This window comes from Oncorhynchus masou, chromosome 31 (assembly GCF_036934945.1).
Source record: "Oncorhynchus masou masou isolate Uvic2021 chromosome 31, UVic_Omas_1.1, whole genome shotgun sequence".
Taxonomy (NCBI): domain Eukaryota; kingdom Metazoa; phylum Chordata; class Actinopteri; order Salmoniformes; family Salmonidae; genus Oncorhynchus; species Oncorhynchus masou.
Window position 1 is genome coordinate 35615492 of NC_088242.1, and position 27826 is coordinate 35643317.

The 27826-nt window shown below is 43.5% G+C and overlaps 1 protein-coding gene across 1 annotated transcript in view; it reads right to left on the reverse strand.

Annotated features, from left to right (window-relative positions):
• Window positions 1–49: 49 nt before the first annotated feature.
• LOC135524941 (tyrosine-protein phosphatase non-receptor type 13-like) overlaps window positions 50–27826 on the reverse strand; it is a 33111-nt gene continuing 5334 nt past the window's right edge. The window contains 16 exon segments of the mRNA XM_064952774.1: window positions 50–162; window positions 1898–1964; window positions 2453–2670; window positions 2906–3107; window positions 6704–6789; window positions 7756–7849; window positions 9674–9775; window positions 10041–10219; window positions 10640–10756; window positions 11123–11230; window positions 11354–11431; window positions 11703–11800; window positions 13616–13829; window positions 14764–14923; window positions 22679–22864; window positions 26577–26729. Coding sequence (XP_064808846.1) covers window positions 125–162; window positions 1898–1964; window positions 2453–2670; window positions 2906–3107; window positions 6704–6789; window positions 7756–7849; window positions 9674–9775; window positions 10041–10219; window positions 10640–10756; window positions 11123–11230; window positions 11354–11431; window positions 11703–11800; window positions 13616–13829; window positions 14764–14923; window positions 22679–22864; window positions 26577–26729 — 2100 coding nt within the window. The 3' untranslated portion in view covers window positions 50–124.

Genomic DNA, 27826 nt, shown 5'->3' on the forward strand with positions numbered 1-27826 from the left:
CTGTCCTGCCCTTTCCTCTGGACAGATCTCCACTTGTCCTGCTCCTTGAACATCTCCTGTCTGTCTCTCAAGAAGTATATTCCTGAACATCTGTTGGTGCTCACGTACTGTGATGTTACATCGCTCAGGTGCGAAGCAATGTTTCAATGGGAGGCAGAATTCCTTGGAAGAGATCAAAATGGAAGGAAAAGGAAGGAAACATACAAATACATGCAGTTTGATATTATGGCCAAGGAATAAAAAGGCAACTTTATTAAAGAGGCAGCACGGTCATAAACAGGGTTTTACAGTGTTTTACAGTATACAATGCCTTCGGAAATTATTCAGACCCCTTGACTTTTTCCTCATTTTGTTACGTTACAGTCTTATTCCAAATTTGATTAAATAGTTCCCCCCCCCCCCTCAATCTTCACCCAAAACCCCATAATGTTAAAGCAAAATCAGGTTTAGAATTTCTTGCTAATTTATAAAAAACATATAAATATCACATTTACATAAGTATTCAGACCCTTTACTCAGTACTTTGTTGAAGCACCTTTGGCAGCGATTACAGCATCGAGTCTTCTTGGGTATGATGCTACAAGCTTGGCACACCTGTATTTGAGGAGTTTCTCCCATTCTTCTCTGCAGGTCCTCTCAAGCTCTGTCAGGTTGGATTGGGAGCGTTGTTGCACAGCTATTTTCACGTTTCTCCAGAGATGTTCGATCAGGTTCAAGTCCGGGCTCTTGGTCGGCCAATCAAGTACATGGCAGTACATCCAACCAGCCTCCCAACCACAGACCACGTGTTACCACGCCGGTCCAGGACCTCCATCTTTATTTTTCACTTGCAGGATAGTCTGAGGAGAGTGGAGGGCTGTGGAGTATTTCTGTCTGTAATAAAGGCCTTTTGTGGGAAAAAAAAACGTATTCTGATTGGCTGTGGGTGGCCCTGGCTCCCAAGTGGGTTGGCCTATGCCCCCCAAAGGCCCACCCATGGCTGTGCCGATGCCCAGTCATGTGAAATCCATAGGTTAGGACCTAATGAATTTATTTCAATTGACTGATTTCCTTCTATGAACTGTAACTCAGTAAAATCCTTGAAAATGTTGCATGTTGCGTTTATATTTTTGTTAAGTATATAAAAATGCTGAGCAGACCATTATTTTTGCCATTATTTTGCCTACCCTGGCTAAACCCCCCATAGGATGACAATGCTCCCATCCACACGGCACAAGTAGTCACCGAATAGTATGATGAGCATGAAAACGATGTAAACCATCCGCAATGGCCGTTTTAATCACCAGATCTAAACCCAATTGAACACTTATTGGAGATTCTGGAGCGGTGCCTGAGACAGAGTTTTCCAACACCATCAACAAAACACCAAATGATGGAATGTTGTCACGTCCTTCCAGTAGAGTTCCAGACACTTTTAGATTCGATGCCAAGGTGCATGGATGCTGTGTTGGCTCATGGTGGCCTAATGTCCTATTAAGACATTTCATGTTGGTGTCTCCTTTATTTTGGCAGTTGCCTGTATATTCACACATTGGAATAATACTGTGAAATTGTGAAAATTATGACAATACCCATTTAAGATAAGAGCTGTTTGCAAATACAGCCTGACATTTCAGCTTGTTTTGCATGGGTGGGGTTGTGTAAACGTTATGACCAATCACAAAGAATTCTTGCTTGAGAATGAGCTTTTTGCAAAAAAAAACATCTATTTTTGTTTGTTTTTGACCATTTTAATTAAAAAACAGTCACAATAAGGTACTAAATTGTGACCCAGAAATGATTTGATATTGTGGTAAAAAACAACTGCATTGGACGTTTTAGTGTGAAAGATAAAATGTTCTCATAAATGCAAAAAAATTGCGTAAAATTTATCTGCCCTGTCCAGATGTGTATTTACCTGGAGCAGGACGGCACAGAGACAACCGGACTTCAGGAGAAGAGCCTCTCAGCAGCATTACCACCCTCTACAGGCCATAGAGAGAACAGTCACTCACTGTCATCTACAGTCAGGCAATTAAGTCATTATGGGAAAGATAGACCAGAGATGGACTAAGGATCTGGCCACTGAGAAGGGCTTTGTACACTGCACGTTCTTAGATCTTCACTTATTAATCCCATCCGTGTGTTAATGAGGTACACTGAATCTAAGTACTCTTGGACTCACCACAATACGATTGACTGTTAATAACCAAGTTATTGTCTCCCAATTGGCTTGATGTAACCCGTAATGCAAGAAAATGATCAGAGATAATGTTGATAAAGAGCTATTGAACAAACCAATCACATTGAGTGAAACAAAACTCTTCTCTCTCTCACACTAAATTGTCACAATTATCGGTCTTCCTATGCTCAGATTAACACAAACCCACCCACCCCCCATATACAGTATTCTAACTCACAGTTGTAGCTACAATTGTACAGTCGTATTACATCGGTCTACGTCAATATTTACCTGGTAGGACAATCCCTTCAGCGATTCTCCATTGACTGCCAGGATGACGTCACCCTCCTGGATCTGCCCACTCTCCTCCGCTGGCTGGCCAGGGAAAAGCTTCTTGATCCGGACAAGACTACTGCCTGAGTCTCCTTTTGAGGGGTTGAGCTCAGGGACCAGGAAGCTGAAGCCCAAGCCATTCTGGCTCTTCTTCAAGGTCACCTCCAGAGTGTTATCTGTAGGGTGGAGGGGTTAGGGGATTGAAGTGTGTCTTGAGTTCACCTTGGAGGCTTGGACGGTGGATCCAGGACTGAGTTTGGGAAAACCTGCTCTAAGGGACGGATTAGAAATCATGCAACATCACCCAGTGTAAACTCATGGACAATGATAACCTTGCTTCGGAGGTCAATCCCTCGAAGCGCCACTGTTCCCCTTACACTTAAGCTTCCTTGTCAATGATATTTCCCTTACTGTCAGACACAAAACTGTAGTCCTTGGGCCTGACGAAGAAGGGGGTGATGATGGCGGGGCAGCTGTTGTTCCTCATCTGGGTGATGTCCAGGTGGGCACTCCGGGGAGACAGGCTGCGCCCCAGGAGACTGCGCCCTGTGTCTGGGCTCGGAGACACCCTGGGCAGGGTCATGTTCTCCCTCTCCAAGACCATGGTCACCACCTAGGACAGGAAAGGGTTAAATGAAGACAAACAATGTGATACGCCAGGCCAACGGGGCTGATGAACTTTCATGTGCCTTCATTTCAAAACTTGTATGTGGTCCATAAATATGAATACAAATGTTAAATTATGAGCCTAGTTTAGCCAAGGAGAAAGCACTGAGCTATACAGGGATAAAGACAGGATCCTTCCTGGCTAGCCATGATTGGCTGAGATAATGGAGCGGTTGACCATGCTGACCTTGCTGTGCATTTAAATGTGAATTCTTAAATAGATGGATGGGTCTAATGGCTTAAGAAGGTGTGAACGATGCTGAAAGGGTGTAAACAAAGAAGAGCTCTCGAGCACTCAACAAAATCTTTCAAGGTCATTCTCTCCTACTTGTCTCCTAAGTGGGAAAACAAGTTTATAAATGTTTAAAGCAGCATCATTTTCCCATGCTTCTTCCAATCACAGTGTATGATACACCATTTTGGAGTCCGATTTTTTTGTAATCTGTAAAAAAAACCAAAAAAACATTTCGGATTTTTTCAACATAAGCCCCGGTTAGGACGGGCTGTCAGAAATGCTTAATGCTTCTTATTCGTCTTGACCTTGTAGAGACCATAACCCAACACCTAGCGACCTCGTGAGTTCGAACCTCTTGGTGTAACAGTCAAGATGTTGGCTTGACAGCTGCTGGACCTGGGTTAGAGAACCGTTTGGGGCTACCTCCCGAATTTGTTACATTAGTGTCAGAAGTGGGATTGCTATACACCCAAGGCTTGACAGGATGGATGACACAGTGAAGCAGCTGGCGAAGAAGAGGAGAAGCTGAGCACTCTGCTCAAGGAGCTGAGCCTCAGCGGAAAGTGCCCCCCCCCCCCACCCGCACCCCACCCACATGGATGAAGGGGAAGGAGGATGAGCTGAGCCTGGGAGGAACAGGCAAGTCGCCCATGGATCCTACACCAGAGGGCTCATACCTGGACAGCCTGCTCCAAGCCAGTGGAGGTTCTGCTTCACCACACCCCATAGCGCCACCTGGAGGAAGGTGTGGTGCCTCGTTGTCCAACACAGTGGCATGGAGACGGATGTGGTCTTAGTGGACCAGATGATGGTGGTCCAAGGAATGGAGGAGCCCACCCGGACGTTGAAGGTGGCCCGCTACAGGGGAGTGGAGTTCTGGGAACCCTACCTAGCCCAGTTTCAGCTAGCTGCGTGGCAAAATGGTTGGGGTGAAGAGGAAACGGCTGTGCACCTTTTCCCAGGCCCTACAGGCCCTACTAAACCTCAGCTCTACAGATATGTGTTATTACGCCAGACAAACCTACCCCCAGTTTGCCAAGACTGATCATGAAGAACTGGCCCTACACGTCTTCCTCTGGAAGGCTCCAATAGCATGTGCAGCTGGCTGCCTCTGCCACACTGTCTAAGGCAGCAGGAAGAAGCAGAAAGAGTGGAAAACATCTTGACCCCAAAGAGTTGGGTTATCCCAAGGACACTGTGGGTAGAAACTGAGGTGGAGACCAAGAGTGACTCAGATGAGGTAGTCTACAAAGCCAAGTTGAAGCACTGGCAGTGGACTCTACGATGGTCCACTGAGAGAGGTCAACGCCAGCCTGAGATTATCTGTTGCCCGCCCCTGAGTTGATGGAAAATGCTAGGGGGGGGGGTAATGAAGTGAGGGGAGCATCACCTTAGTCCCCTGACCCCCTCGTTGAGCCGGAACATCAAGTTGGTTGTTTGGATCAGACGCAGGGCCTCTACTTTCCATGCAGCATCAGCGGTGAGGCCTGCCAGGTGTTGATTGACACCAGTTCCACTATATCCTTTGTTCCACCTGTTGTTCTTCCAGACACAGTGGCCCATTCATCGAGCCATCCAACAGCCCTTGGGTGGCCCCTGTAGTCCTTGTCAAGAAGGATGGCTCATAGCAGTTTGGTGCAGACTACAGGCAGCTGAACTATGTGACCAGAAAGGATTCCTATCCCCTCCCCATCACAGGGTCACTGTGTTTCAGTTCCCTTGATCTCCGCAGTGGTTATTGGCAAGTGGACCCCTTGAAACCAGGCCAAAGACCTCCTTCTCGATTGGACAAGGACTGTGGCAGTTTACCGTGATACCCTCTGGGCTCTGCATTGCTCCACCAACCTTGAAGCGTCTTATGGAGCAAATGCTGGCCACAATCCCCCGCAACAAGAGTGTGGTCTACCTGGGTGACCTCCATGTGCATGCAGAAAACTTCCAGGGATCTCTGGCGAATCTGCGTGAGGTTCCACTTGCCATCTGATAGGCAGGACTCGAGCTCCACACCAAGAAGTGTCACCTACTTCAGGTCAAGTTCCTAAGCCAAGTCATTAAAGACTGAGTCGCAACTGTCCCAGCAAGGTGGTGTCGGTTCAGCTTTGCTGGCCTAGCTTATTACTACCAAAGGATCATCAATAACTTTACAACATTAGCCAGCCCTCTACACCGCCTTACAAACAAGGACCAGTGGTTCAATTGGGATGAGAACTGCGCTGCTGCATTCGCTGAACTGCGGGAGGCCCTTACCAAGGCTCCAGTCCTGATACCCCAACATCCAGCACCCATTCATCATGGACAAAGATGCAAGGTATTGTAGGCATTGAGGCTGTTCTTTTGTAGGAGGGGCTGGATGGGTAACAGGTGGTGGCCTTCTACAGTCGGAACTTCAACCGTGCCGAGGTTAACTACTGTGTCACCCGCTGAGAGTTGTTGTGGTCAACTCTACCTCTACGGGAGCCAGTTCCTCCTTTGTACTGACCATGCCTCACTCACCTGGCTCCTCAACTTCCAAGAAACACAGGTCCAGGTGACTCGTTGGATAGAAGAGCTACAGGAGTGAGACTACCAGATACAGCACCGGGCTGGTCGTCTCCACATAAATGCTGATGCGTTGTCTCGCCGGCCGTGTGAAGAGGAAGACTGTAAACACTGCCAACACTTGGAACAAAAAGATGATCTCCTGCCCACAGTGGTGGAAATTCAGGCAGCAGACAGGAGCTCAGCTCCCTTGGAGACCTGGAATGACCAAGACCTGAAGAGGGAGCAGGAAGGTCACCCAATATTGGCAACTGTTCGGGGCTGGTTGGAGACCAACCTGTGGCCTGCCTGGAACAGAGTCTCACCGCTGTGCTCCAAAGCCAAGGCCTACTATTCGCAGTGAGACAACCTTGCCATTCATATGGGTTGCTGTTTCGAAGATGGAGTGAACCAACACACAACTCTGTGGTATGTCAGCGGCTGGTGTCTTGTTCTATGCGTGCCCATGCCCTCAGAGCTGTCCATGGGTTGGTGGGGGAAGGCCACTTTAGGCTTACAAAGACCTCAGAGGGAAACCATACTGAGCTGGCTGCCGTCAAGACACGAAACAGTACGTGCATGCCTGGACCAACTGGACAGTTACCATTTTGTTACAATATACATACACATTGCATAAGACAAGATGGCACATAATCAGAACACATGTTAAAATGTTAGTGTTTACACTTATATTTTTTTAATACACAGTTCAGTTGAAGGCCAATGCAGAAGCAAAGCTTTGACGGTGTTGCCCTGTCCTGGTTGCAGCTGAGATATTGATGTTCCTTTACCTCTCCTGTTTTCGCCAGACATTCCACAGCCTGCTGATGTGTGAACCCTTGAAACCTGATGCCATCCACTTCCAGCAGTCTGTCACCTGTTAGACGTGCACAAACATATATTCACACACCATTGCGATTCATCATCTCACTCTCATCTATACTGAACAAAAATATAAACGCAACATGCAACAATTTCAAAGATTTTAGTTGTAGTGAATTTGTGGAAATCAGTCAAGGCCCTAATCTATTTATTTCACATGACTGGGAAGACAGATCTGTTGGTCAATGATACCTTGCAGAAAATAGGCCTCTGGATCTCATCACGGTATTTCTGTGCATTCAAATTGCCATCGATAAAATGCAATTGTGTTCTTTGTCCTTAGCTTATGCCTGCCCATACCATAACCCCGCCGCCACCATGAGGCACTCTGTTCACAACATTGACATCAGCAAACCGCTCGCCCTCTCGATGCCATACATGTGGTCTGCTGTTGTGAGGCCGGTTGGACGCACTGCCAAATTCTCTAAAACAACGTTTTAGGTGGCTTATGGTAGAGAAATTAACATTAAATTCTCCGGCAACAGCTCTGATGGACATTCCTGCAGTCAGCATACCAATTGCACACTCCCTCAATACTTGAGACATCTGTGGCATTGTGTTGTGAGAAGAACTTGCACATTTTCGAGTCACTGGGGACAATAAAAAAGTACAAGGTGCACCTGTGTAATGATCATGATGTTTAATAAACTTCTTGATATGCCACACCTGTCAGGTGGATGGATTATTTTGGCAAAGGAGAAATGCTCACTAACAGGGATGTAAACAAATTTATGCACTAAATTGGAGAGAAATACACTTTTTGTGCATATGTAACATTTCTGGGATCTTTTATATTAGCTCATGAAACAGAGGACCAACACTTTACATGTTGTGTTTATATTTCTGTTCAGTGTAAATTCAATTTGTGCAGCAATAATCCAGTGTAATGCTCTTCTAGTGTTATTATTGTTCCAGGTGCTTCACTGTAACATAATATAGCTTGTTTAGGATTATACTGCACCTGACTGGATGCGGCCATCTTGCTCAGCAGCCCCTCCACAGACTAGGCTTTTGATGAAGACACCGCCATGACGCAGGCCTGTGGTCACACCAACCTGACAAACCAGAAACACAAGGTTATTATCCAACAATATAACAGTCTCAGTGGAAATGTATGTTTATCAATATACGCCATCAACAACATTTGCATGTCTGACTAATTGCTAAAGCAGTAATGTAATTTTGTATTTTATATTTTATTTTCCTACTTTGGTGTTAAACTACTTTATTGAGGAAAATGTACTTACTATGCCTGTGATATGTGGTTGTCCCACCTAGCTATCATAATGTCACGCCCTGACCTTAGAGATCCTTATTATTCTCTATGTTTGGTTAGGCCAGGGTGTGACTCGGGTGGGAAAGTCTATGTTTTCTATTTCTTTGTGTGTGTTTTTTGAGTGTGGTTCCCAATCAGAGGCAGCTGTTTATCGTTGTCTCTGATTGGGGATCATATATAGTTGTCATTTTCCGTTTGGGTTCTCTGTTTGGGTTTTGTGGGATCTTGTTTTCTGTTTAGTGTAGTGTCTGTGCCTGACAGAACGGTTCGCTTTCACGTTGAGTGTTTAATTTTTTTTATTTTTATCATGAACACTTTCCACGCTGCGCTTTGGTCCACTCCTTTCGACGAGAGCCTTTTACACTTAAGATAAATACACTAACTGTAAGTCACTCTGGATAAGAGTGTCTGCTAAATGATTAAAATGTAATTGACATTAATGACAATGTACCATAAAGAGTTAACACCTCATTTTTTTCAGATCAATAGTCCCCACACTCAGGCTGCTACTGTAAATGAGAGGGATGACTAAAAGGAATAATGTATGTTTATCAGGTTACAAGATCTTACACTCTGTTTATCACAAGAAGGAGGTAAAAAAAACAGAATGCCAACAGACACACCAGGCGTGTGGTGGGGTGTGCTCTCATCCCTGGTCCCCCTTCACATCATCCGAATTCCGGCCAGGCATAATGAGAAGACACCAACAAAAAGTCAGTATCCTTGTTCAATCAGCGTCATTCAAATACTCCAGACCACAAAATGGCAGTAGATTTCTTAAGATACGTTTGGCTTGTGCCTGCTTTAGATAGCTAATGTTAGCTAACTAGCAAGATGCACTAATGTTGTTGCTAACTAGCCACAATTTGTAGTAAGCCCAGTAGCCAGATGGCCACAACAAGATAACTAGCAACATTATGATTACATCACAATGCATTATACAGCTTTACTGTTTTAGTTAGAACAATTCTGATGAAGGGGGTGGATTACACCGGGAAAAGTGCCCTCTTGTCTCCTTTTCTTGTCGCTCCCCCACGTGGAGGTTCGGGATCTCTGATTGGCTCAAAGTCAAGTGTCTGCCACTGACGAACATGGCGATTCCACTAGTAGAAATTGCAGGTTCGTCGGTAGGCAGTAGGTACATGTACATCTTTTGTTCTAGCAAGAGAAGGAACGACCTCCTAAGTCTCTCTCTCTCAACAGCTTGCACCTACCTGCCTTGTGAGTGGTGAGTAACTCACATAGCCTGTTGAGGTTGACCTGTCACAGGCTGTTAGGTAACGGGTCAGGGACTCTCTCACACACACACACCTGGGCTTTACTATAGGCTACTGTAATGTCCAGTAGGCAGACAGGTTCCAAGCTGCAGGCCCTCCCTCTCCAAGGTGATTACCCCCAGGGGTCTGAAGGATTACCCAGAGACATCGAGGACATCGAACTCCCTGTCCAGAGAGGTGTGGTCAACTTATCTGTACACCCCATAGACTTAATTACAGTCGGTCCATCCCTCTCCTGCCAACCAGAAAATACACCCTTTGCCTATACCTGGCGTTGTCCTATAGGGAGTTAGGTGTGAAACAGCAGGGTTGGCGAGTTAACTCACAGCAATACTGATCCCTAACCCTCCTCCAGCATTCTTCTTGAGCTCCACAGATATCTCATCACCCCTGAAGCAGTTCATGGAAGGAGCCCTGAAGGAGCCATCCTGAAAAATGTATAGGGGATAAGAGCTAATGATTAATGGTGCAATTAAAGAGAAAGGCTGTATTCTATTGTATTTCTGTATTCTTTCATCAGATTTAACGGACATTCTGTAGAGTTGATTGCTAATGTTCGCTGTCTTGTGTGTGTACAAAATCTAAACGCTCGTCGATCACACAAAAGGCTTCACTGTTCCTGAATCTAAGCACGTGCGGTATGTACAGTATTGTCTGTAACACGGAGGAGATGGTCCAGTAGCCATTGGTTACCTGAGCATTGAGGATGCGTACGTCAGGGAGTTGCAGTCTACTGCCAGTCTTTGGAGTCAACATGACAGACACGATCTCATCCAGGTCGTCCTCCCCAGAGTGTACATCAGTCATCAAAGTGGTCTGGGACTCGTAGTTCTTCAATAGCGGAGATCTCACGCTGTTGGGTGTCAAGGAAACTGTAAAAAAAACAAACACAAAATAACAAACAGATGAATTATCAGCTAATAACGAAAGTCATGGAAACCTCTGGCCACATACAGTATGTATCAGAGGAAGCTGGTGGGAGGAGCTATAGGAGGATGAGCTCATTTTAATGGCTGGAATGGAACGGCGTCAAACGTGACGTGTTTGATACCGTTTCATTTACTTCATTCCAGCCCGTCCTTCTATAGCTCCTTCCACCAGCATCCTCTGGTGGTATGTACTGTAGGGAAGTTCTACAGAGGACAAACAATTCAAATTCCAGTAGCTTAATTAAGCATTTGGAGGTCTAACTAGTGTCTTGCTGAAAAGCCAGCAAGCTTCACGTCTACTTCAAAAACACAGTTTATTACTAAACCAGCTGTGAACAGAGCAGAGACACACACATCCAGTACCTTTGGGCTGGGACACAATGAGTGTGACCTCCCGTGGGCTGTTCTGCATGACCTCTGCAGCCTCACTGAAGGTCATGCCCTCCAGACTGGTGTGGTTCAAAGAGATCAGACGCCCACCTGAAGGAGAACATCACCGTAGCATTTAATATATCAGGTTTCACTTTTATATTTCACTGAAATATGACCAATCTTGTTGTTGGTGTCCACTTAGTCCTGGCCTGGAATCAACCGTTAGCCTCTATCCAATTCATTCAGATTTGTAAACATCATAAAAGCAGGGGATAAGAAAAGGGACTGGGGGTTGTCTTTGTTAATTAACCAGCAGCGTGTCAACAGACAAAGCTCACATAAGAGCTTAGAAAGCCTATAAACCCGGCATGCAAGGCTATTATCCACAAGTTTTGTGTAGCCAGACCAGACGTCATAATCCGGTGTGAGTTTTGTGAGGCGAAGCCTGGGGGGAAAGAAAGCCTGATCACCGACCTGGTCTGATGCGGCCATCTTTATCCGCTGGTCCCCCCGGCACGATGGACGCTATGAAGATACCCAGGTCGTACTTCCCCACCGTGTCTTCTCCAACTATCACAATACCTGAACAAATAAAAGGATTTCCTTAGAACAATGACTTTTCATTGTAGTGCTAATCTAAAACATGTCCTTTAATGTATACACACACACACACACACGACTCAATGCTGTTAACGGTATACTCACCTACGCCGTACTTCGGGTCTTTCTTTAAAGACACACAAATGACTTCTCTCTCTGGTATGACACTCTTTGTTGGGGTATCTATAGAACACAACAAAAGAACATCTATTGACTGAAGTACCACAGCTACATGGTATCGAAATACATCGACCACAGCTGCCTCGTTAGAAGCCTGTATGCCATCTCTTCCTGATAATGATAGGCTACTATGGCGGTTGCTAGGATGTCCTCCTCGCGGGGGGTTGGCCCTGGCTTTGGAAGGCTTCCGGGGAACACCGACTCTTGGTCCTGTCCCTGATTCAACAGTGTTATGAGGTTTTAATTGTCTTGGGAGCTGATAGTCGAGCCATACCTCTGGCTGCTGAAGACCTGGACGGTGCCTCAGACCCACACTTCCCAGACCCACGAGACAGGGCTGGTGACAGGTTCCCGGACAATGGTCTCCCTATGCTGGAAATGATACAGGGAGAAATGAAATGACAAAACATTCGATGAAAGACATTCAGTGGCAAGAAAAAGTAGGTGAACCCTTTGGAATGACCTGGATTTCTGCATAAATTGGTCATAAAATGTTATTTGATCTCCATCTAAGTCACAACAACAGACAAACGCCGTGTGCTTAAGCTAATAACACAAATTATTGTATTTTTCTTCTCTATATTGAATACATCATTTAAACATTCACAGTGTAGGTTGGAAAATATGTGAACCCCGAGGCTAATGACTTTTCCAAAAGCTAATTGGAGTCAGGAGTCAGCTAACCTGGAGTCCAATCAATGAGACGAGATTGGAGATGTTGGTTAGAGCTGCCCTGCCCTATCATAAAATTTGAGTTTGCTATTCACAAGAAGCATTGAACAATGCCTTGAACAAAAGAGATCTCAGAAGAACTAAGATTAAAAATGGTTGACTTGCATAAAGCTGGAAAGGGTTACAAAAGTATCTCTTTAAGCCTTGATGTGCATCCGTCCACTGTAAGACAAATTGTTTATAAATGGAGAAAGTTCAGCACTGTTGTTACTCTCCCTAGGAGTGGCCATCCTACAAAGATGACTGCAAGAGCACAGCGCAGAATGCTCAATGAGGTTAAGAAGAATCTTAAAGTGTCAAGCTAAAACGACTTACAGAAATCTCTGGAACATGCTAACATCTCTTTTGACAAATCTATGATATGTAAAACACTAAACAAGAATAGTGTTCATGAGAGGACACCACAGAAGAAGCCACTGCTGTCCAAAAAAAACATTGCTGCACATCCGAAGATCGCAAAAGTGCACCTGGATGTTCCACAGCGCTACTGGCAGAACATTCTGTGGACAGATGAAACTACAGTTGAGTTGTTTGGAAGGAACACACAACTCTATGTGTGGAGAAAAAAAAGGCAGAGCACACCGACATGAAAACCTCATCACAACTGTAAAGTATGGTGGAGGGAGCATCATGGCTTGGGGCTGCTTTGCTGCCTCAGGGCCTGGACAGCTTGCTATCAGACAGATTTCCCAAGTGTATCTAGACATTTTGCTGGAGAATGTAAGCCTATCTGTCCGCCAATTGAAGCTCAACAGGACATCACCCAGAAGTTGGGTGATGCAACAGGACAATGACCCAAAACACAGAAGTAAATCAACAGCAGAATGGCTTCAACAGAAGAAAATACACCTTCTGGAGTGGCCCAGTCAGAGTCCTGACCTCAACCCAATTGAGATGCTGTTGCATGACCTCAAGAGAGCAGTTCACACCAGACATCCCAAGAATATTGCTGAATTGAAACAGTTTTCTAAAGAGGAATGGTCCAAAAGTCCTCCTGACCATTGCTCAGGTCTGATCCGCAACTACAGAAAACATTAGGTTGAGGTTATTGCTGCCAAAGGAGTGTCAACCAGTTATTAAATCCAAGGGTTCCCTTTTTCCACCCTGTACTGTGAATGTTTACACGGTGTGTTAAAAAAAAGACATGAAAATGTATAATTGCTTGTGTGTTAGTTTAAGCAGACAGTGTTTGTCTATTGTTATGATTTAAATGAAGGTCAGAACATTATGACCAATTTATGCATAAATCCAGGTAGTTCACCACTTTTTCTTGCCACTGTATAACGGGTACTTAAAAGATGCAAGAAATTAAAGAAAAGGTATGTACAGTATATATATATATATATATATATATATATATATATATATATATATATATATATATATATATATATATATATATATATTACTGTACATACAATACAGGGAAGGGAACTTCATGCTCTCCACTCCTACCCCTGCTCGTGGAGGACACGCTGCTGTTTGATCCGCGCCTCGATCTTGGCGGCAATGTCATCACACAGTTTGGTCATGGAGTCGTCCTGCGGTGTGGTCAGACCGCTGTCTGTCCGTATGGTCTCAGAGACAGAGCACCGGCTCACCTGGCTGTTCATCTGGCTACGGCTGTTCTGAGCCCGACACACTGCCGCATACTGCACTATGTTCTCCTCTGGAAAGAGAAGGGGCTCTTACGTTCAAACAATGGGTGGTCAAAAGTGGCTAAAGTGAAATCAAAATGGGTGTAAATGAAGATCTAATAAGTGTGCAAATTGCTCTAATAACTGTACTATAATCACAACATGTCCCTGTTTGGCCTGTCAATGAGCCCACGTGGAACAATAGCAGGATATACACTGAGTGGACAAAACATTGGGAACACCTTACTAATATTGAGTTGCACCCCTCAGAACAGCCTCAATTCGTCGGGGCATGCACTCTACGAGGTGTCGAAAGCGTTCCACAGGGATGCTGGCCCATGTTGACTCCAATGCTTCCCACAGTTGTGTCAAATTGGCTGGATGTCTTTTGGGTGGTGGACCATTCTTGATACACACGGGAAACTGTTGAGCGTGTAAAACCCAGCAGCACTGCAAGTTCTCGACGACTCAAACTGTTGCGCATAGCGCCAACTACCATACATACTCAGTTCAAAGGCACATACATTTTTTGTCTTGCCAATTCACCCTCTGAATGGCACACTTACACAATCCATCTCTCAATTGTCTCAAGGCTTAAAATTCCTTCTTTAACCTGCCTCATCCCCTTCATCTACACTGATTTGAAGTGGATTTAACAAGTGAATCATTAATGGATCATAGACTGACCATGTGAATCCAGGTAAAAACTATGTCCTGGAAAGAGTAGATGGCCCTAATGTTTTGTACACTCAGTGTATAGCTTGCTAGCTGTATGGATGAAGAGTCTGGCAAAAAGTCAGGCTAAGATTCACCAAGAACAGGACACAAACTGTATCTGGCATAGTATTAACAGGAATGTAGTAGTAGTAGTAGTTACGGAAGGGGCCAGGAGTTCTTCTTGACTGTTACCAAACCAGGAAAAACCTTTGGCCCCAAGCCAGTTAGGATGACATGAAAGGTTCTGACCTGAGGCCAGACTGTGACTGAGCTGGCGAGAGTTCATCTCATTGTGAAACTTGTGCTGGGCAGAACAAAGGTTGCACAGGTACGTGGCCGTCTTGGATCTCTCTGTGACTAAGGTGTGCTTTTTCTTGCTCCCTCTGCTCTCGATGACAAATTTACGGCGCTGTGGTAGGACAGAGAGGACTGGTTAAGGCATTTACAGACATAACAAGCCAACAAAAACAACCGCTAAAAAAATATTTAAATTCAACTACACTGAACAAAAATAAAATCGCAACATGTTTCCTCTAAGCTGCGCACCGGCGTGCAGTAGCCCCTATACTGCCTCCCGGAAGAACTATCAGCCCAGAAAGAGCGGCATGAGATTGAACTCAACTTTCTAGAGTTTTCCCTGTTAACACTATCAACGTTTTCCTTTACTGTGGCAATTGCTATCGAATGAACGCAATATTAACAACGTTCAATGCAACATACTGAAACAAAACCAACTATGCAAGAGATTTTGTTGTTGGCAGAACGCATTGGAGTAGGATTCTATTGAGAACTACTCAGCCCTTACTCTACAAAGACCGGCAGCATGACCAAGCAGAGTTGCAGTAGGCCTATATGTAAATAGACCATTACCATATATGGATCTGTGCCATTTACATTGAACTGGACTGTGTTAAGAACTGTGGTCGTGAGTAGATCCATCCGGAAAGTATTCAGACCTCTTCCCTTTTTACACATTTTGTTACATTACAGCCTTATTCTCAAATGGATTAAATAAAACAATTACTCATCAATCTAAACACAATACCCCACATTGACAATTTACATAAGTAGTTATTTTAGTTATTAAAACTCGTTTTTCAACCACTCCACAAATTTCTTGTTAACAAACTATAGTTTTGGCAAGTTGGCTAGGACATCTACTTTGTGCATGACAGAAGTAATTTTTCCAACAATTGTTTACAGACAGATTATTTCACTTATAATTCACTGGATCACAATTACAGTGGGTCAGAAGTTTACATACACTAAGTTGACTGTGCCTTTAAACAGCTCGGAAAATTCCAGAAAATTAAGTAATGCCATTAGAAGCTTCTGCTAGGCTAATTGACATAATTTGAGGTGTACCTGTGGATGTATTTCAAGACCTTCAAACTCAGTGCCTCTTTGCTTGACATCATGGGAAAACCCCCCAAAAATCAGCCAAGACCTCAGAAAAAGAATTGTATACCTCCAAAGGTCTGGTTCATCCTTGGGAGCAATTTCCAAATGCCTGAAGGTACCATCTGTACAAACAATAGTATGCAAGTATAAACACCATGGGACCATGCAGCCGTCATATCGCTCAGGAAGGAGACGAGTTCGGTCTCCTAGAGATGAATGTACTTTGGTGTGAAAAGTGCAAATCAATCGTAGAACAACAGCAAAAGACAGTGTGAAGATGCTGGAGGAAACAGATTCAAAAGTATCTATATCCACAGTTAAACGAGTCCTATATCGACATAGCCTGAAAGGTTGTTCATCAAGGAAGAAGCCACTGCTCCAAAACCACCATTAAAAAGAACTACAGTTTGCAACTGCACATGGGGACAAAGATCATAGAAATGTCCTCTAGTTTGATGAAACCAAAATAGACTGTATGGCCATAATGACCATCATTATGTTTGGAGGAAAAAGGGGGAGGCCTGCAAGCCAAAGAATACCATCCCAACAGTGAAGCACAGGGGTGGCAGCATCATGTTGTGGAGGTGCTTTGCTGCAGGAGGGATTAGTGCACTTCACAAAATAGATGGCATCATGAGGAACGGAAAATTATGTGGATATATTGAAGCAACATCAAGACATCAGTCAGGAAGCTTGGTCGCAAATGGGTCTTCCAAATGGACAATGACCCCAAACATACTCCTGAAGTTGTGTCAAAATGGCTTAAGGACAACAAAGTCAAGGTATTGGAGTGGCCATCACAAAGCCCTGACCTCAATCCTACAGAAAATGTGTGGGCAGACCTGAAAAGGCGTGTGCAAGCAAGGAGGCCTACAAACCTGACGCAGTTACACCAGCTCTGTCAGGAGGAATCGGCCATAAATTCACCCAACTTATTGTGGAAAGCTTGTGGAAGGCTACCTGAAATGTTTGACACAAGTTAAACAATTTAAAAGCAATGCTACCAACTACTAATTGAATGTATGTAAACTTCTGACCCACTGGGAAATAAACCATTCTCTCCTATTATTCTGACATTTCACATTCTTAAAATAAAGTGGTGATCCTAACTGACCTAAAAAAGGGATTTTTTTTTACCAGGATTAAATGTCAGGAATTGTGAAAAACTGAGTTTAAATGTATTTGGCTGAGGTGTATGTAAACTTCTCACTTCAACTGTATTCAGACCCTTGAGCTCAGCTACATCCTGTTTCCATTGATCATCCTTGAGATGTTTACACAACTTGTTTGGAGTCCACTTGTAGTAAATTCAATGAATTTGACTTGATTTGGAAAGGCACACACCTGTCTATATAAGGTGCCACAGTTGACAGTGCATGTCAGAGCCAAAACCAAGCCATGAGGTCAAAGGAATTGTCCTGTTCTGCAGCATTGAAAGTCCACAAGAACACAATGGCATCCATCATTCTTAAATGGAAGAACTTTGGAACAACCAAGACTCTACCTAGAGCTGGCCGCCTTGCCAAACTGAGCAATCGGGGGAGAAGGGCCTTGGTTAAGGGAGCTGACAGAGCTCCAGAGTTCCTCTGTGGAGGTGGGAGAAACTTCTAGAAGGACAACCATCTCTGCAGCACTCCACCAATCAGGCCTTTATGGCAGAGTGGCCAGACGAAAGCCACTCAGTAAAAAGGCACACGACAGTCCGCTTGGAGTTGAAAAGTGAGTCAGGTAAAGAGGTAATTGTTCTTAAAGGGGCATTGTTGTATTTTGAGACAGGCTTGAATTAGCTAAGTAGCCAATAGGCAGAGGGTAGAATAATTTGTCTGATTCACTGTAATAATGGTAATGGGAATAATAGTGCATTTGATTTTGTAAAGTGGTTTCTTGTATCAAACAGAAACATTTTCAGTAACCTCCTTGTCTGAAGGACAAGTGGATAAACAGGTTAATGTCAAGCCCTGCATGTCTCATGGAATGTTGGCCTACATTGAACACCACACATTGGCTGCTACTGTTGGCTGAATGACAGAACAGCTATTTTTATGTTAAAATATTATAAGATCCATTTTCTACATTGCTTTTGATGGTAGGCCACTCTGGTAGACCTACATTATGATCAAATAGCCACAGTAGACTACTTGGCCACTGTTAAAAGTGTAACTTAAAGCGGGTACAGCCTCAGCATTCACAGTAAACTTTCTCTGGGAAGTTGTACAGAATTTTCACAATGTTAAAATTTCAGCAGACCTAAAATATGCTCAGTCCGGAAAAAAAATGTATCTCCAATTTTGTGCAAATATGTTTATCTGTTAAGGTTTTCTTCCTCCTCTTCCTCTGAAGGCTTCATGACACTTGGCTCGATGCTTACTCTAGCCCGGCGGATACGAGGAGCTGGTACCGCACCGGGCTATGCACCCGCACTGGATACATCGTGCACTCCACAGCATAACACGGTGCCTGCCCGGTCTCTCTAGCCCCCGGTTAAGCACAGGAAGTTGGCGCAGGTCTCCTACCTGGCGTCTCCATACTCCCTGTGTTTCTCCGCCCAAGACATTTTTGGGGCTGACTCTCAGGCTTCCATCCGCGTCGCCGTGCTGCCTCCTCATACCAGCGCCTCTCCGCTTTCACCACCTCCAGCTCTTCTTTGGGGCTGCGATATTCTCCAGGCTGTGCCCAGGGTCATTTTCCGTCCAAGATTTCCTCCCATGTCCAGAAATCTGGATTTCGCTGCTCCTGCAGCCGCTGCCTGTCACCACCCCGCTTGGTCCTGTTGTGGTGGGTGATTCTGTTAAGGTTTTCTTCCTCTGATGAGGAGGTGTAGCAGGGATCGGACCAAAATGCAGCGTGGTTATTTCGATACATCTTTAATAAGGATAATAACGAACAATACAAAATACTAACTGTAACTTGAAAAACCAAACCAGACCTCTCTGGTGCAAACAGAGACAGGAACAATCACCCACGAAACACTCAAAGAATATGGCTGCCTAAATATGGTTCCCAATCAGAGACAACGATAAACACCTGCCTCTGATTGAGAACCACTCTAGGCAACCATAGACTTACCTAGACAACTCTACTATACCACAATCCCATTACCTACAAAAACCCCAAGACAAAACACACCACATAAATAACCCATGTCACACCCTGGCCTGACCAAAATAATAAAGAAAACACAAAATACTAAGACCAGGGCGGGACAATATCCCTGTTAGTGAGCATTTCTTGTTTGCCAAGATAATCTATCCACCTGACAGGTGTGGCATATCAAGAAGCTAAACAGCAGGATCATTACACAGGTGCACCTTGTGCTGGGGACAATAAAAGGCAACTAAAATGTGCAGATTTGTCACACAACACAATGCCACAGATTTTTAATTAAATGTTTTATTTTATTTAACCTTTATTTAACCAGATAGGTCAGTTGAGAACAAGTTCTCATTTACAACCTGGCCAAGAAAAAGCAAAGTAGTGCAACACAAACAACACAGAGTTACACATGGGATAAACAAACAGTCAATAACACAATAGAAAAGTCTATATACAGTGTGTACAAATTATAGTAAGATTAGGGAGGTAAGGCAATAAATAAGCCATAGTGGCAAAATAATTACAATTTCGCAATGAAACACGATTGATAGATGTGCAGAAGATGAATGTGCAAGTAGAGATACTGGGGTGCAAAGGAGCAAAAAATAAATAACTATATGGGGATGAGGTAGTTGGGTGGGCTATTTACAGATGGGCTGTGTACAGGTGCAATGACGGGTAAGCTGCTCTGACAACTGATGCTAAAAGTTATTGAGGGCGATACAGCTTCAGTGTTTTTTGCAATTCGTTACAGTCATTGGCAGCAGAGAACTGGAAAGAAAGGCGGCCAAATGAGGAGTTGGCTTTGGGGATGACCAGAGAAATATACCTGCTAGAGAGCGGGCTACGGGTGGGTGCTGCTATGGTGACCAGTGAGCTGAGATAAGGCAGGGCTTTACCTAGCAAAGACTTATAGATGACCTGGAGCCAGTGGGTTTGGCAACGAATATGAAGCGAGGGCCAGCCAACGAGAGCAAACAGATCACACTGGTGGGTAGTATATGGGGCTTTGATGACAAAACAGATAGACTACATCCAATTTGCTGAGTAGAGTGTTGGAGGCTATTTTGTAAATTACATCAGATTTATGAGGGTATGTTTAGCAGCATGAGTGAAGGATGATTTGTTGTGAAATAAGAAACCAATTCTAGATTTAATGTAAGTCTGGAAGGAGAGTTTGTCCACATATTCTATGTCAGAACCGTCCAGAATAGATGGGCGGGATGCTAGATGGGCGGGCCGTTGCGGGCAGAGATTGGTTGAAGAGCATGCATTTAGTTTTAATAGCATTTAAGAGCAGTTGGAAGCCACTGAAGGAGTGTTGTATGGAATTGAAGCTCGTCTGGACGTTTGTTAACTAGTTGGATATAGGGGGCGCTCTTTTAATTTTTGGATGAGAAACGTTCCTGTTTTAAACAAGATATTTTGTCACGAAAAGATGCTCAACTATGCATATAACTGACAGCTTTGGAAAGAAAACACTCTGACGTTTCCAAAACTGCAAAGATATTGTCTGTGAGTGCCACAGAACTGATGTTACAGGCGAAACCCAGATAAAAATCCAATCAGGAAGTGCCGCATTTTTTGAATCCGCCTCATGCCAATGACTCCTTATATGGCTGTGAAGGAGCTAGGAGTCAGCTTACGTTTTCCACGTTTTCCCCAAGGTGTCTACAGCATTGTGACATCTTTTTAGGCATTTCCATTGGAGAATGGCTTAAGAGACCATATAGGGCAAGTGGTCGCATGGTGTCTCCCGGAGAAAACCTTGCGTAAAATACTGAGGTAGCCATTTTTCCAATCGTTTCTTATGAGAAACCAACTGCCTCGACAGATATATTATCGAATACATATGTTAAAAACACCTTGAGGATGGATCCTAAACAACGTTTGCCGTGTTTCTGTCGATATTATGGAGTTAATTTTGAAAAAAGATTGGCATTATAGTTTAAGTATTTTTCGGTCGATTTCTCAGCCAAAGCAGGATGAACAAACGGGACGTTTCTCGCCTACAAAAATATTATTTTTGGAAAAAAGGAACATTTGCTATCTAACTGGGAGTCTCCTGAGTGAAAGCATCTGAAGATCTTCAAAGGTAAATTATTTAATTTGGTTGCTTTTCTTATTTTTGTGAAAATGTTGCCTGCTGCCAGCAGAGCATAGCATAGCATTATGCCATGATAAACTTACACAAATGCTTGTCTAGCGTTGGCTGTAACGCATATTTTGAAAATCTGAGATGACAGTGTTGTTAACAAAAGGCTAAGTTTGTGTTTGAATATATTTATTTCATTTTATTTGCGATTTTCATGAATAGGAAAAGTTGCGTTATGGTAATGCATTTGAGGCTATGATTACACTCCCGGATACGGGATTGCTCGTCGCTAGAGGTTAAGTGTCCAAAGAAGGGCTAGAAGTATACAAAATGGTATCATCTGCATAGAGGTGGATCAGAGAATCACCAGCAGCAAGAGCGACATCATTGATATATACAGAGAAAAGAGTCGGCCCTAGAATTGAACCCTGTGGCACCCCCATAGAGACTGCCAGAGGTCCGGACAACAGGCCCTCGGATTTGACACGCTGAACTCTGAGAAGTAGTTGGTGAACCAGGCGAGGCAGTCATTTGAGAAACCAAGGCTGTTGAGTCTGCAGATAAGAGTGCGGTGATAGAGTCGAAAGCCTTGGCCAGGTTGATGAAAACGGCTGCACAGTATTGTCTTTTATCAATGGCTGTTATGATATCGTTTAGGACTTTGAGCGTGGTTGAGGTGCACCCTTGACCAGCTCAGAAACCAGATTACATAGCGGAGAAGGAACCTTGGGATTTGAAATGGTCCGTGATCTGTTTGTTAACTTGGCTTTCGAAAACTTTAGAAAAGGCAGGGTAGGATAGATTTTGGTCTGTAACAGTTTTGGTCTAGAGTGTCTCCCCCTTTGAAGAGGGGGATGACCGCGGCAGCTTTCCAATCTTTAGGGATCTCAGACGATACGATCATGGTATGGGCAGGCATAAGCTATGGACAATGAACACAATTGCATTGTATTGACGGGAATTTGAATGCATAGAGATACCGTGAGGTCCATTGTCGTGCCATTCATCCACCGCCATCCCCTAATGTTTCAGCATGATAATGCACGGCCCCATGTCCCAAGGATCTGTACACAATTCCTGGAAGTTGAAAATGTCCCAGTTGTTCCATGTCCTGCATACTCACCAGATATGCCAACCATTGAGCATGTGTGGGATGCTCTTGATCGACATGTATGAAATTGTGTTCCAGTTCCCGCGAATATACAGCAACTTCGCACAGCCATTGAAGAGGAGTAGGACAACATTCCATAGGCCCCTATCAACCTATGCAAAGGAGATGTGTTTTCTGATCCACGCCCCTACCCTTTTTAAAGTATATGTGATCAACAGATGCATATCTTTATTCGCGGTCATGTGAAATTATAGATTAGGGCCTAATTTATTTATTTAAATTGACTGAGATTTCCTTATGTGAACTTCAACTCAGTAAAATGTTTGAAATTGCTGCGCTTATATTTTTGTTCAGTATATTCAGTAACCTTTCACTTTCAACATTCCTCAGTTCCCTTCAATAAAGTGTAACTCCAATGAAAAAAAAACAGTGTTTGCATTATCATAAAAAGGCATGATACTCACAGAGGAGGAAATACTGGCCGTTTCCCGCCAGTGGAATGTCTGACTCGTGGAGCGAGAACTATCTTTAACCTCATACACTATGACTCCTTTGGCACACACTCCTAAGATCAGCTCTCCGATGACTGGCTTCTTCTCGCGACCCACGCGGTAGAACAGAACGCCATACTCAGGAAGCTGCTGGGTGGCCTGGGAGGAAGTAAGATGTTAGACGTTAGAGCGGTCGATGTGCAAGCTTTCCGCACGGGCTAAGAATGTTTGCCTTTGATGCACCGTGCAGGTGCCACAGTCTTTTAGTATAATGATTGAAATATTAGTCCACATATTAGTAGTATGGAATTAATGAGACTGACATAACCATTTTATATATAGACACACGACCGTTCAAAAAGTTTGTGGTCACCTTGAAATGTCCTTCTTTTTGAATGGAAATCACATATTTTGTCCATTAATACAGTGTAGACATTGTTAATGTGGTAAATGACTATTGGAGCTGGAAATGGCTGATTTTTTAATGGAATATCTACATAGGTGTACAGAGACATTATCAGCAACCATCACTCCTGTGTTCCAATGGCATGTTGTTTTAGCTAATCCAAGTTTATCATTTTAAAAGGATAATTGATCATTAGAAAACCCTTTTGCAAGTATGTTAGCACAACTGAAAACTGTTGTTCTGATTAAAGAAGCAATAAAGCTGGCCTTTTTTTAGAATAGTTGAGTATCTGGAGCATCAGCATTTGTGGGTTCGATTACATTAATTAAAATGACCAGAAACAAAGTACTTTCTTCTGGAACTCGTCAGTTTATTCTTGTTCTGAGAAATGACGGCTATTCCATGTGAGAAATTGCCAGGAAACTGAAGATCTGGTACAACACTGTGTACTACTCCCTTAACAGAACAGTGCAAACTAGCACTAACCAGAATAGAAAGAGGAGAGGGAGGCCCCGGTGCACAACTGAGCAAGAGGACAAGTACATTAGAGTGTCTAGTTTGAGAAACAGACGGCTCACAGAAAAAGCCATATCTCACACTGGCCAATAAAAATAAAAGTTTAAGATGGGCAAAAGAACACAGACATTGGACAGAGGAACTTTGCCTAGAAGGCCAGCATGCCGGAGTCGCCTCTTCACTGTTGACTTTGAGACTGGTGTTTTGCGGGTACTATTTAATGAAGCATTTCCACTGCTCCAGAGTCCAATGGCGGTGAGCTTTACACCACTCCAGTCTACGCTTGACATTGTGCATGGTGATCTTAGGCTTGTGCGCAACTGCTCAGTCATGGAAACCCATTTCACAAAGCTCCTGACGAACAGTTATTGTGCTGACATTGCTTCCAGAGGCAGGAAGGTAGTGAGTGTTGCAACTGAGGACAGGCGATACTTATGCGCAACACACATCAGCGGTCCGGCTCTGAGAGCTTGTGTGGCCTACCACTTTGTTGCTGAGCCATTGTTGCTCCGAGATGTTTCCACTTCACAAAACAGCACTTACAATTTACTGGAGCTACTCTAGCAGGGTATATACAGTGTCTTGCGAAAGTATTCGGCCCCCTTGAACTTTGCGACCTTTTGCCACATTTCAGGCTTCAAACATAAAGATATAAAACTGTATTTCTTTGTGAAGAATCAACAACAAGTGGGACACAATCATGAAGTGGAACGACATTTATTGGATATTTCAAACTTTTTTAACAAATCAAAAACTGAAAAATTGGGCGTGCAAAATGATTCAGCCCCCTTAAGTTAATACTTTGTAGCGCCACCTTTTGCTGTGATTACAGCTGTAAGTCGCTTGGGGTATGTCGCTATCAGTTTTGCACATCGAGAGACTGACATTTTTTCCCATTCCTCCTTGCAAAACAGCTCGAGCTCAGTGAGGTTGGATGGAGAGCATTTGTGAACAGCAGTTTTCAGTTCTTTCCACAGATTCGATTGGATTCAGGTCTGGACTTTGACTTGGCCATTCTAACACCTGGATATGTTTATTTTTGAACCATTCCATTGTAGATTTTGCTTTATGTTTTGGATCATTGTCTTGTTGGAAGATGAATCTCCGTCCCAGTCTCAGGTCTTTTGCAGACTCCATCAGGTTTTCTTCCAGAATGGTCCTGTATTTGGCTCCATCCATCTTCCCATCAATTTTAATCATATTCCCTGTCCCTGCTGAAGAAAAGCAGGCCCAAACCATGATGCTGCCACCACCATGTTTGACTGTGGGGATGGTGTGTTCAGGGTGATGAGCTGTGTTGCTTTTACGCCAAACACAAGGTTTTGCATTGTTGCCAAAAAGTTCCATTTTGGTTTCATCTGACCAGAGCACCTTCTTCCATATGTTTGGTGTGTCTCCCAGGTGGCTTGTGGCAAACCTTAAACAACGCTTTTTATGGATATCTTTAAGAAATGGCTTTCTTCTTGCCACTCTTCCATAAAGGCCAGATTTCTGCAATATACAACTGATTGTTGTCCTATGGACAGAGTCTCCCACCTCAGCTGTAGATCTCTGCAGTTCATCCAGAGTGATCATGGGCCTCTTGGCTGCATCTCTGATCAGTCTTCTCCTTGTATGAGCTGAAAGTTTAGAGGGACGGCCAGGTCTTGGTAGATTTGCAGTGGTCTGATACTCCTTCCATTTCAATATTATCGCGTGCACAGTGCTCCTTGGGATGTTTAAAGCTTGGGAAATCTTTTTGTATCCAAATCCGGCTTTAAACTTCTTCACAACAGTATCTCGGACCTGCCTGGTGTGTTCCTTGTTCTTCATGATGCTCTCTGCGCTTTTAACGGACCTCTGAGACTATCACAGTGCAGGTGCATTTATACGGAGACTTGATTACACACAGGTGGATTGTATTTATCATCATTAGTCATTTAGGTCAACATTGGATCATTCAGAGATCCTCATTGAACTTCTGGAGAGAGTTTGCTGCACTGAAAGTAAAGGGGCTGAATAATTTTTCCCAATTTTTCAGTTTTTGATTTGTTAAAAAAGTTTGAAATATCCAATAAATGTCGTTCCACTTCATGATTGTGTCCCACTTGTTGTTGATTCTTCACAAAAAAATACAGTTTTATATCTTTATGTTTGAAGCCTGAAATGTGGCAAAAGGTCGCAAAGTTCAAGGGGGCCGAATACTTTCGCAAGGCACTGTATTTGACGAACTGACATGTTGGAAAGGTGGCATCCTATGATGGTGCCACGTTGAAAGTCACTGAGCTATTAAGTAAGGCCATTCTCCTGTCTATGGAGATTGTATGGCTGTGTGCTTTATTGTATACAGCTGTCAGCAATGGGTGTGGATGAAATAGCAGAATCCACTAATTTGAAGGTGTGTCAACAATCTTTTGTATATATAGTGTATGTATACAGTGCATGCAGAGTATTCAGACCCCTTGACCTTTTCCACATGAGGCTAGAAGCTTGACACACCTGTATTTGAGTTTCTCCCATTCCTCTCTTCTCCCTCAAGCTCTGTCAGGCTGGATGGGGAGCGTCAACGCACAGCTATTTTCAGGTCTCTCCAGATATGTTAGATCGGATTCAAGTCCGGGCTCTGGCACGTTAAGGACATTCAGAGACTTGTCCCGAAGCCACTCCTGCATTATCGTGGCTGAGTGCTTAGGGTCGTTGTCCTTTTGGAAGGTGAACCAGTTTGAGGTCCTGAGTGCTCTGGAGCAAGTTTTCATCAATGAACTCTCTGTACTTTGCTACGTTCATCTTTCCCTTGATCCTGACTAGTCTCCCAGTCCTTGCCACAGAAAAACATCTCCACAACATAATGCTGCAACCCTATGTAACATAACAAAATGTGGAAAAAGTCAAAGGTTCTGAATATTTGTCGAATGCACTGTACGTTATATAACACCATAACTCTATGGAGTGTTTTCATTGGCACGTTACCTTTAGGAACTCAAGTTCGGACTCGTCAGTACTCATCGTGGAGTTATTGACATGTAACCGTAGCAATTCCTCCTTTAGGTAAGGCAAGGCTCTTTTCTCCATGACGCTCTTGGCAACGTACTGGTCTGGTCGATAGTAGTTCCTCCCATAAACCTTTGGAAAATATCAGATCAAATTTAGTCATCACTCAACTAGAGCTAATATTACAAAATATTTACCATGGGTGGGCATTTGAAATTATTTTACTATTCAAATAATATACTGACATTTTTATGACAGTCAAAATTTGTAATAATAATAAGCTTTTTTTTTGCTCTTGACTCTCGACCAATCAGAATGATGCAAATGCACACAGCAGAGGTAAACAGCGAACATTCTGCTTTTCTCCGGTAGTTTGGCTAAAAGCAACAGCGAGAAGAGAAGTCTGATTTTCAATGAGTCTCTTACAAAAAGGTTTTCTGGTGTGTTTTGCATGGATCCGTGTCATGCCGATCATGTCAGGGCAGCCCGGAGGTCTAAATGTGCAGACAAGAGTAGCTCAACACACCCTTAAAAAAACATTCAAAAGTTTGTTTTATTAAATTCAGAATATTAAAAGTCACGGAATATCCTTTCAGGTAAAAATGGCACCAAGAAATGTTTATTTAATTTAGACAGCTTTTTCATTGCTAACCTCTAAAAGTCTAAGCTTTTAGGGGGGGGGGGGGTTCTACTAAGCTAACACATGGAACTATTTTAGGTTGGTCACGCCATGGATCATTAAGTTAATTGATTTTGAAGAACCCCCTGTATGTTTATTTTTTAATTGTTTGATAAAATATTGTATTTGGCCTTTAATATTATAGCCCATAGAAACACATTGCATACCACATTCATAAATGGCACAAAAAAGTCAGTAAAAAATAATACATCATAAGGGTTTTGAAGTGTCTTTTTTTATCTAGGAAATATTAGAAAGCTCAGGGAAAAAATTTGCGGGGACACATTTAACCTCTTTTTTTTAATTGGCACAAAACTACCTCCATTCATTTGTATGGGTTAATAACAGACGAGTCCCATGATACTTGTGGGGGACGTAGAGCAGAACAGAGAACACCACCCTGCCTGTGAGTCTCCCCTTTCCACAATGGGATCATATTAGTTTGTAGCCCAAACGGTTTGGACGGCACAGACAAAAATTGGCACATCGGCGATACCGAATACAGAAGAGTCCCGTGACACTTGTGCGTGTCGTAGAGCAAAACGGAGAA